Raw genomic sequence first — 12452 nt, forward strand, 5'->3', positions numbered from 1 at the left:
TTTTATCTAACAATGAAGAACAAAACCCTTTATGTGTAATGTAACAGGTAGCAAAATACCACATAATAAATAATGAACATCACTAGCATAATGATGAAGGTATCGTAAGTATATAAGATTACTTCTGAATTTTGTATATTCAATCTAGACATATTATTTTTAAATAGGGATCTTGGTAGGTTTCAATAATTTTAAACAACAAAGCATGGTTGATTTATGTCAGATATTAGTACAAAAACAAATTGAATTAACGTGTTATGTTCGTGTTTAAAAATGTATTAATTTACCTCTCCTTTTGAGTTGATAAACATTTCTGATTTGAAATGCTTTGTTTTTTTTCATATCTTGCTGGAAATGGCTGATTTCAAAACAGTGAGTAAGTAACATTTTCTTTTAAACAAATATACTTTATCAACCAATAAAAATACCCCATTCTCCATCTTAAACAATGGATCATTACTAAATTGATCATAAATAATAAACATAACTGACATTGTGCTGTGCAAATGAAATATGACTTTTTCTGGAATTTGAGTAATAAATCAAGAAATATTATTCTTCTTAATAGGTATCTTAGTAGGTTTTTTTATTGCTCAACATCCAACGTTGATGTATTTTAGACATTTTAAGCAGAAAATAGAACATACAAAATTACTACCATTATTAATGTGCCAAAAATAATTATGATCTGTGAAATGATGAGGTAAAATATCTCTGATAAGATGATTAACCGCCAGATAATAATGTCGTTTGTTATCTCTCCCCTAGATAAAGGTAAGCCTATACATTGAATTCATCAAATAATGTCATTATGAAGCAAAAGGTATTTGTGCATAATTAAAACACTGAGGAAATTCGACTAATAGATTTTTTATCATTTTACTTTTCGTCGTCCATAGAAGACAACTACTAGTTTGGTCATTGTATTTTTATCACGAAATATCTGTAGACTAAAAAATTAGCCTGTAGGCGTGTTGAAGGTCACCTGTTAGGATATATTGTATTAATTTAATGATAAAATCTTGTCTTGTTTTTTTTACCTAAGAATGAAGATACAAAACCATTTATGTGTAATGTAACAAGTAGCATTATGCAACATAATGAATATTACTAACATAATGATGAAGGTATTGTAAGTATATTATATTACTTCTGTATAATTTTGTATGATTAGTTTTGAAGTGATAATTTTTCTTATTGATCTCTAGCTCTGTAGACCTACTAATCAGACAATAGGCATATTGGTGGTACTTTTTTTTATCTATTTCGGTAATGTGTTTGAAAGTTTAATATAATCTTTATATCATTGCCTTGTTTTTTCATTAATCTAACACTTCGTATTTGTTAATTTGGTTTATAGATGTCCAAAGATATAACAGATATTTGTGGCTGTTCAAGGGACAGACAGAAAGCTATCGTCACATACGAGTAGTGTTTACTGGATGTGAAGGTGCAGGTAAAACTACTCTGTGTCGACGTCTCCAGAACAAATATGTCGACATCACATCAAGACAACCAACTTTGGGAGCCGAATTACATCCTGTTTGGTTTTGCGTTGACTGGGTGGACAAGAGTTGGGAACATAGTGGTGATCATTTGCCTACTAATGTGTTGGAGAAACGTATGGGGGCAGTAATGAGGAATTCCAATAAGACAAAACCAGAAGGTATTAGTTCAACCCAACATAACATTTTAAAACCATTTTAATACATTCATAAATATCTTGTTTAATATTCTTTTCTGAAACACAGCGTACCAAATCACCATGAGTTTATTTAAAACAATCAAGGATCACACATAATTTTATTCTCGGCTTTTCTCGTTTTACCGATGATAACAATTTACGACAAATATGATTCCATAAGATAGACCTATGTCGTTTTGATAGTAGTAAGAACTTGGCTAGTTGTAAGTAATAACAGATTTAGATAACTTTGTCAAAAATTCTTAAAATCTGCCAAAATTCTGCATTTTTTTCAACACGTCTCCTAAGCCTTTATATCTATATATATTACAAAAACGTCGGTTTATGTATATACGTGCAAGATACCTGAAAACATCAATGTGTTTCAACGTTAATAAAGTAACCGTCGCATAAAGTAAGGTAACAAAAAGGTATAATGCATTCGAAGTGACCAGTATAATAAGAGTTGTTTTACAATTATTCCCGAAATACACTATAATTAAAAACTTAGCACCAAAGGTACCAGAACCCCTTTAAACTGCTTGACCGAATTTATTTGATTGGATGCGATTAACTTTGTCAAAATGCAGGGTTTTCACCCAAACCTACAAAAACCGGTTTCAAAATATGTCTTAACTTTACTCTTTGTGTTTTGAATGATGGAAAAAAAAAACAAAAAAAAACAAAAAAAAACGGCTCGGCCATATTTCAGTTCAATCAGATGTTATGCACTTTGACCAAAAATACTCTAACGTATATTTAAATACGCCGTTGCCGCAGCCGCACCGTAGCGGCAGAAAAGATACGCATTCGTTTAGTTTCACCTCCCTCAAATATTGTCGAAAGTGCGCATGACTATATTCTTCGTTTGTTGGAGATGTCTGCAGTGGACGGAAGGCACATATGTTATAGAGTTGTTGAGCTCACAATCCTGAGATTAATCCATTTTACCTGGAAGGGAATATAACGTTGGTAACGTTGACGGTTACTTTATTAACGTTGAAACACATCGATGTTTTCAGGTATCTTGCACGTATATACATAAACCGACTTTTTTGATATTATGTATAGATATAATTTTTTGGGAGACGGACAAACAGACGGAATAAGGGCTATTATGTCATCTGGTTTGTCCAAAGGTCGTTGATCAATACATTCATTCTTTCTTTGCAATGCCTTTTAGCAACGAATGTGTACGATAGTCGTGGATTTGATCCGAAGCTCTCCAGAGAGGCAAACGATGTCATTCAATGTTCAGAAGTGACCAAGTCTGATGTAGCTTACCTGTCGCTGTGGGATATGGGAGGACACGAAGTTTTCCAGTCGTCTCATAACGTCTTTATATCGTCACACGGCGTGTACCTTCTGGTCTTCAGACTTACAGATTTTCTTAGAGACAATCAAGAAACTGGTAAGATTATCCTTCTGTCTTTAAATTGAAGATTGATATATCAGATTGCATATCTGTTACTCGGTTTTCTCAATTTGCAAACACACTTCTTAAGAAATGTGTTTTTATATTGTCTGGGTCATTCAAATATCCAAATATTCTTATTGCTGTTTACAAACTTCCTGTTTGTATGGCGATGACGAGTAGTGATGGCGTTCAGAACTTGTCCAAATTATCCTTTGAATACATGTATCTTAAATGTAAGATGAAGATCATGACCTAACTAAGTATTACTCTCTTCTCCATTTTTATTGGGTACGAATCTAGTATTCGCCTGTGTTAAGGGTTTTGTTTTCTAATAATTGACTGTGGACTTTTGTAGTCCGAGACACAGGTAGAATCCCTGGACTATGTTACCTTTAAAACTGAGAAAACCTCAAAAAAGTATCTGTGGCTTACTGATAGGAGATTTCAGAAAAGATGGCGATGACGTCACACAAAGGTACATCCGGGCGCTCAAAGGTACAACTCCGTATAGCTGTACATGTTAACATGGTTAGAACACAGCCGCTTGCGATGTTTGTTGACATTTTATTGTAATAAATAGTACGACAATCCGAGAAATGTTGCTTTATTTTAATTTCAAAAAGTGTAAATAATAATATTTAACAATAATTTATAGATATAAACATATGACATTGACATATTTTACTCTGTTTATACTCCATTTCCACAAATACCATACTGACATTTTGATAAACGATTACTGTTTTCTAAGTCTTAGTTGGTAAAACACCTTAATTACGATGTGTGATTACGACCAAATCAAAATTTGCTTTCGTAGAATACCCCAAGCGCAGGGCAGAATTTTCGAAGCCGTGCGCAATGTGTCCTGGTCGGCATTTCAGTACTATAAGATCTGTATTTATAAAATCTAAATGTAGTCTATCTATCATATATTCAAAATATTTAAAAATAATATCACTTCAATTTGAGACTTAACATGGCAGCCGATGGAATAAAGCGACTGAAAAATAAAAAAATAAACTCTACAACATGAGAACTGAACGATTTCACCATATTATCATATTATTTTTCGGGATATATCGACAGTCATACGTGTACGTACTGTACACATGTAGATCTGCATGCGTGTACATGTAGCACAGTGGTTCATAACATTCGTTTAAAACAAGATATGCATGGTTAATAACGAAAAACATAAGTACTTATTGAGATATGTGTTGGTAATTACATACGTATTAATATTGTTAATTTTCCCTAAGTATTGGCTGTTGCCTGAGCCACAGTGATCTACCAGCGAAGCCATGCACTAGCGCCCTTGCAGGTAGTTCACATTCGTTATATTTATATTAAATAGTGTTGTGAACAGCTTTTTCATGTAAATCAGAAACATGATACAATGAAATCAATTATCTATTCATAATTTTTTCACAACATGGATTTCTACGTGTGAACAAAAAACTGGTACGTGTGACGGCCCGGTACCGTTCTACAATTTAGCATAAACAACTGTAAATATAGAAACATGAATGTCTGTAAACTCTAAAACAATAATAAACCATTTTAAAATCAGAATGTGCAAGTTTGAAAGTGTATACTTTTGTAACAGTATCGTATGTGTAGCAGGGTTGTACGTATCTGTTATTGTTTTTATTAGTCGCCATACTGTGGTTGTACCTTGAGAACCCGGATGTAAACTTTCTGTGACGTCACACCATCTTTTCTGAAATCTCCTATATACTGTTGTTGACTGGGGGCGAGGGCAACAGATGATTTGTTGGACCCGAAGACAAACTGTTGCCCTCGGACTTCGGCCTCGGGCAATAGTTTGTGTGAGGGTCCAACAAATCATCTGTCGCCCGAAATACCAGTCGATAACGATTTTGATATACCCATTGACTCAAAACAATGCCTTGACGTCACGAATTGTAGGTGTGACGTCACTCCGGTCGAACAGAATATTTTAACAATCAATTTTAACAGTTCTTTGGACCGCTCGACGGAACAGTTCATTTATTGGCATTTTTGTCAATAGAGTTTATAGAGAAACTATTTTATAGGGATATACCAATCTGTTATATTATATTACTATTTTACTACTATACTATTATTCTGTCTATTAAAAAATTATCTCCCTTTTACAATTATTTGAAAAAATATCAATTTGAAATGTATTCTTAAACCTATATATCTATAGGCATATTAATAATATTCTTTTTTCATACTTACCTTATTTGTTTATTTAATATGTTGTTAAATCTATGAACTGTATCAAATGATTGGATGTAAATAATTTAATTTGTATAATCTCTGGCTAGGTAGGGCTAATATAGGCATAGCTGTTGCCCAATTATATTGATTTATTCAATTGAATTGGTTGAAATAAAAACGAATGACATAATTGTTCTACGCTATTCCGAAAGGAGGTTGATTAAAATCACAAGTAAAAGTACACGTTAAGGATATGTATACTGAATACTGGTATCATATAACACCTAACATTTACTAATGTATTTCTATATCACAACTATTTCAATTTTGTATTTATTTAGATCGACTGAAAAAATGGATCCGACTCATAGGTACATTTTCTTCAAATGATCCCAGATTCAAGATACATGCTCCTCCGATTATTTTTGTTGGCACTTTCCTTGATGAATTAAAGAAATCATCAAAGGCATGTATAATAAGTACATGTTTTTAGAATTCAACTTTCATTTAAAGTTTTACATGCTCATAATCTAATCTTAATTTGAAAGTTATTCATCTATTTAACATCCGCGAGTCTTATAAATATATCATGAGATGCCGAGATACGTTATCGATTGATAATACTACGATGATGTACCAAAATTTTTGTTTTGTTTTTTTGTTTTTGTAAAAATATGTATTGATCAGTCTTGCTAATTGCATTGAAAATGAGACATTATATCTTTTTTTAAACAGTAACCAAAATAAAATATTACTCAGTGTACTATAATGTGTAATTTGTACTAAATTATAAGATGTTAACGGTTAATAACAGAATATGTAATAATGTGAAAACATAATATTGGTATATATCATTTATTTTATTATGGTCTCCCAACGGTAAAGTCTCGATTTTTTTTTTATTTTACATTTTTCTCTAAATCATTGTTCTAGGACTACCACAAAGACATTGTGGCAATACTTATGAGCATCTCAGAATTTCCAGAGCTTTTGGGTATCCCTTGTGTCAAATTCTGCACGGTTGATAATAGCCTTGGTAATGATGATGCTGAACTTGAGAAACTCCGAGGACTTATTACAGAGTCAGCCGTACATCAAGATCAATGGGAAAGACAAATACCCACAACATGGCTAAAATTAGAGCTGGACGTATTCAAGGCAAGAGAAGAGGGAACACGAATTCTGACATTGGCAGATTTCATAGAAATGAACAAAAAGTCCATTGCCCCTTTGGAAAATGAAGAGGAAATACAACTTGCTTTAGAGTGAGTATTGAAATACGTAGTGTGATGATTGAATTTATTTGTGGTTTTGCATATGCTTTGTTATTTTTTTTTTATTTCGAAAAGAAAATATTTGCATTTATTAAATCATTTTTAAAAATCCAAAACAATCACTTAACAACTAGACTAACGCAGTTCGTTTGAAATGGATATAAAACATAAAATAGCGCCACATTTTCCTATGATTTGCTATTTCAATGGTATGTTTCACTTACGTCCCTATTTGCTTCATTTATCAGGTACCTGCACTGCACGCGGTCTGTGATATATTTCCGAGAGCTGAACTACGTCATCACAGATCCCCAGTGGCTTGCGGACTTTTTTTCCGTATTCATATCGGACTTAACCTTCCTTCCTAGGGACGACATTCGACAATTCCGTAAAATGAGGTTGTACCAAACAAAGGGAGAGCTGAGTGGAAGAATGATTCGCGACCTTCTCCATAAAAAAGAGAACCGTCGTTTTATTCCCTATCAATCACCACTTCTTGCTCTGATGCAGAAATTTGGTTTGATAGTGAAAGTTCAGATATCAGGAACAGTCCCTGGTCAGGTAACAACTGAGACCTACATCATCCCAAGCAAACTTAAAGTACTCCAAGATGTCAATGACATCACCAGTAAAGTCGCACGGCTCCAGCAGTTAAAGGAGCACTTCTCCAAAACATTATGCTTTGTATTCAACGATACATACACGTCAAATGAATTGTTCCAGAGAATCTTGGCTTGTGTCATGAAGATGTACAAGCTGACGTCACTACCAACACGAAGTGAAAAAGGCGCAACTGCAGGCTGTGCTGAAACTTCAGTCAATAAAGAATGTCTGTACAACGGCTTTGCCTGCTTTGAAATCGATGGCAACTCTAGAATGATTCTGTCCATGCATGCAGAACGATCCACCATGGCTTTGACAGCCTTCAGTACCTCAGCAGACGGTCTTCCGGATGACTCAGGAAAAGTTTTACGGCAATCTATCGAAAGAATTATCCAGGAAACATTACAACTAAGTAATCAGCAACACTTTCAATTCACGCTCAAACTACATTGCAGCTTTTACCTGACCCCTTACGATACTCCGGTACACCTATACAGAGTCATCAACTCAGAAAGCGGCGTACCATGCAAGGGAGGGGAATGCCAAGGACAACATCGTTTGTCAAAGACAGACGCCATTTACTGGGGAATTGAGGAGGTATGTGTTATAGTTAATAGCAAAATAAATGTTAATATTTATACTTCATTTCTTTATTTCCTTTAAATGTGAAAAAATTGAAATTAACACGTTTATTACTTCAAACGGATATAGAGAAATATCAATTGACTATGGATCATTGTAATTATTTCGTTGTTTCGTATTATCTAGAAGTCACATGCGTTTTTAACTACATTTATTCTATTTTTATATATATGTTTGCCTTTAGCTTTGATTAGTTTTTTATATTATATTATTATTATTTTCGACGAGTACGCTTCTAAAATATTAGAATGTGTCTTTCTATTTGGAAGGGTTCTGGAGATGCGCGGCATGATTTGGATGTATCGAGTAAGTATGTCTGCAATAAACAAACAAAATTAGTATTTTACTATTTAGATTTTGAAAAAAAAACTAATAAGAAAACCTCATTCATTTTCTTATGGACGTTGTAGACATTGTTTAAACTAACTTAATGCACCAGTTATTACAACAGTAGTGCACCGCTGATGGTGCAAAATATATCATTTATCCTACTAAAACACATTCAATAAAGTAATTCCAAATTATTTCAGGCACAGGGATTGATATTAACATGGATAACCGCAGGCCAACTCCACGAGAACTGGGTCGTCTGTCCCGTCTGGTCAGCGGTTCTGGATGTGACATGCTATTTGCGGCACTTGGTCTGCCTTACCCAGAAAGAGAACAAACTAAATGGGAGTCAAAGAGCCTGGCAGGAATCACAATCATCACCAAGATGTTTCTGAAATGGACAAACACCTACCCAAATCAGACATTCCATCACATCCGCGAGGCGATGGAGATGGTCGACATGGCAACTGATCGTTTGGACGAAGTGTTAGAATCAGACGAGGATTCTGAAAACCAAGGTCAGTGACATACTCTAAATTCTTTATTCCAGGTAAACGCTGTTATATCAGCCAATCAGAAGAAACATTATTTTTACGATATGAGATGATATTGAAATGTTGAAAAATATATAATAACAGTGGGATGTCGTAGCGTATCGGAAACCATTCTGGAATTCAAAACAACCTTCCGGTATAGCGTCATATGAATTGGCGCGGTTTTCAAAAGTATGGACCAACCTTAATTGCTTCAGTAAGTAGTTTTGAGTGGTGTATTGAGGGACGGAGGGGTTGAGTGAGTGAGTGAGTGAGTGAGAGAGTGAGTGAGTCAGTCAGTCAGTGAGTCAGTGGGTGTGTGAGTTGGTGACGAGAAGAGGAAGACATTCATCAACAAGGGACAAATAGATAAATATCGGTTAAAATAAGTTCCGAAAGTAAATGAATGTTAGTCAGGTGAAATTCCTAGCACTTATCGTATTTGCAAAAGTAAGCGTCCCAACTTTAGAATATTTCAACTTTTGATAAATCAAACAGAAAAAAAGTTTCATTTTTATAATGAAAGTTTCTTGATATTTACACTGTATCCATGATATAAACTATTCATATTCATGTGTGACAAAACAGAAATTAGCGACAGAAAATTGAAATTAACGAAATAAAATAAGAATACGTTTGACCCTTTTTATATAAATTTTCAATTGAAGTTTTATGAACGTTTTATCCTTTATTAGCAGCATATTCATCTGTTGAGTTTACTTTTACATTAAAACCGTGTCATAAGTATAATATTCATTTTGAAATTTACACAGGAGGTTTAGTTCCCATTGATGTCGGAAGAAGAGTTCCCTGTGAACAAGAGATCATGAAAATTGCCGACAATATTGGAAATGCATATTTCAACCTTTTTCTGGAACTTGAGTTGTCTCCTCCCACTATAGAACAGCAAGAGGTGAGGTATCCAGACAACATCAAGTCGAGATTGGTGGCTCTCATCCGGTGTTGGAAAGACAAGTTCCAAACCAGGGCCACTATCGGTAGGCTGCTGACAGCGATGCAATATTGTCAAATGGATTGGCAAACGACAGCAGAGATCTGGTCGACACGACCGGGGAAGTCTGGTACAGCAATGGACAGTTAGGACAGATGGTTTTGGTCATACCGACGTACTATGTCGTTAGTAGTTATTTCCAAGATAGAGATACAAACAGAAAGTACTTAAAGATCGCTTCTCCCCAACCCACCCCACCCGACCCCACCCCACCCCACCCCCACCCACACCCAAATCAAAATGTGATTTATAAATACAGTCGGATTAATTCTTATCATGTAATTCGAATGAAATCGACTATTTGTTATTTTTAATTTAAATTGATTAAATGCAGTGACTTTTTTAGGTTTTCATAGTCGAGTTGAAAATGAGATTCCAGTCATTACAAAATTTAACGTAATCATTGTAATATTGCTAAACACGTCACTGATATTTTTGAGATCATATTAAGAAGTGAGCAATACGTAAATAGGAATAACAAATCCACACCTATTTAGCCACCGAAGATGACGGTACGAGATACTGCCTTCCTTATATGTCGATTTTTTATCATTAGATAAATAAGTGTATATTTACCAAACGACGCCGAAATTCTGGAATGGGTCAAGTACTTAGTGACCTTATAAATATATTGAAGAAATGACGGCTACATTTCCTAATTTAAACGGCGGTCAGGAAAATGCGAAAAAAATCATGTAATATCTTTGTGTTTGCATGTTTAGATTTTTCGAAAGTCGACACAATATGAAACCTGATTTTTCCTAGAATAATTGCTGGTAAATAACAATAGTCAGAGCGATGTGTAATTCTTAAAGTATTTTTTATGTTTATATATAAATATCTACAATAGAAATAAAAATACTCTTTTTCAAACACTAGAGGTACAATGCACGACCGAAACGCAAATGTTATGCAAATTGAAACTACCGCGAATTTAATCAATGAAGAGGAATATGAAATGAAGATAATGTCAAATGATTAATTGCAAGGCTTATCGTAAAATCCGCGTCACCTTTAAGTTTGAGTCTGAGCTGATGGCTGATTGATAAAACGTCAGTCCCCGTGACTGGTAAAACAAATCTGTTTATTTGGATATTTTATTCGTGGTTAATTTATGGAAAAATGTTTTTAATATTTTTGAGAAAAAAAATGCGTTGGTAACTGGTAATATTGAAGTCACATGTTGAGAATCATGGTCAAATTTTTGTTTATTTCAGTCTATTTTTTGTCAAATTAATCCTTTGGATAATTAATGTGTCATATTGTCATCAAATATATGAATACATTTTTTGTAAGGTTAGTCACATTGCAAACTGGTGATATTGTCCATTTGATAATTATTGTGTCATATTCTTATTACATTTTCTGTAAGATTATTTACATTGGAAACTGGTGATATTGAAGTCCTATGAAATATGGAAACTCATTTCAACTTATCCAGATTTCAATGTGATTCAAGAGAAAGGCAACGTGTTTATGTTTACGGGAACTATACATCCTTTCCAAAACAACGTTTCTTTTTTTAAAAAAAGGTAAAAGAAGATTTTTAAATTATCAATTGTTTTAATGTATGTACTAGATACTGTATAATACGTTAAATTCGCGGCATCAATATTTCGTGGTTTCATATACTGATCTAATTTCATATTTGTTCTTACGTATGACAATGAACTTTTGCTGAATATTTCGCTGGTGTTTAGAATTCGGATTTCAATGGAAACAACGAAAATAAGCCGCCCCGCAATTTACCTGCTGTACAGTACAAAGCTTTGAGATTTTGAAGCCTACCATCTTTCCATCCGTCGTAGTTGTACTAAAATGTTTAAATTATAGTTGAAAATTAGGTTTGTTTGATTTATGAATCAAACAAAATCGTGATTTGCAATTTTATTTAATTCTATTACATATTGTGTATGTAGTTAAAATTCATTACGATATAAAACCTATTAACTTTTTTATCTATATGAAATAAAGCAGAAATACAAGGAAAATGTAGATTTATTGTATGCCTGCACTCATTGTAAAGTATGTTTGCTTATTTATGTGGTTGATATTTTAGCATTGCATTATATTTTTTCAAACTAATCCTTTCTGTACAATATATATTTGAACCTATAAGGCCCACTACCTTTCCGTAATGGCTTTTCATTTTCAAAATATGAATGTAAAACGATATTGATAATTTTGTAGAGTTGCAGAAGTTATTAGCTTACCGTTACTACAACACTTATAATCACTTTCAGTAAAAAATAATTAAAATAAATTCAATTTTAATTTTCATAACGCGGGTCGTCTTATGTTTCCCGCCGTAGTCCTACTTATCGGGTGATAGTTAGCAATCACTGCGTAACGCGGCAAAATAGCGAAATGAATATTCACTACTACATATATTACGAAGATAATCTTACCTTTGATTGGTCTTAGGCCATCTAATCAGTATAAGTTTTTTTTTGCTATTGTGGTTTTTAAGGATTTTTTTGTTTCGAAAAGTAGTGGGCATTTGATATACAAATTGTTATATATCAGACATTCCCGGTTTTGATCGTTAAGAGCGTTAAACATCCGTTTACGGATACTTATCAGTGTTGTCTTACAAAGTATCCTGTTATCCCGGCAGGCTAAACATAAAACACGTAGGGAAGTTGAGAGGAATTCGAAACAGCCTGAACGGTGGTCGTTGTTTGTCCATGTCGTTTTTTAACATGAAGCCAAAAAGAAGCAGATCATGTTATCGTACAATGTAGAACAA

At 33.7% G+C, this 12452-nt stretch overlaps 1 protein-coding gene across 1 annotated transcript; it reads left to right on the forward strand.

Annotated features, from left to right (window-relative positions):
• Positions 1-1336: 1336 nt before the first annotated feature.
• LOC138311194 (cyclic GMP-binding protein C-like) lies at positions 1337-11185 on the forward strand. The gene is made up of 8 exons (XM_069252674.1): positions 1337-1666; positions 2868-3095; positions 5651-5775; positions 6243-6574; positions 6832-7783; positions 8098-8134; positions 8359-8676; positions 9465-11185. The coding sequence occupies exons 1-8, from the start codon at positions 1624-1626 to the stop codon at positions 9791-9793; spliced, it is 2364 nt and encodes a 787-aa protein (XP_069108775.1). The 5' UTR covers positions 1337-1623; the 3' UTR covers positions 9794-11185.
• Positions 11186-12452: the final 1267 nt, after the last annotated feature.

Source organism: Argopecten irradians, chromosome 16 (genome assembly GCF_041381155.1).
Source record: "Argopecten irradians isolate NY chromosome 16, Ai_NY, whole genome shotgun sequence".
Lineage (NCBI taxonomy): Eukaryota > Metazoa > Mollusca > Bivalvia > Pectinida > Pectinidae > Argopecten > Argopecten irradians.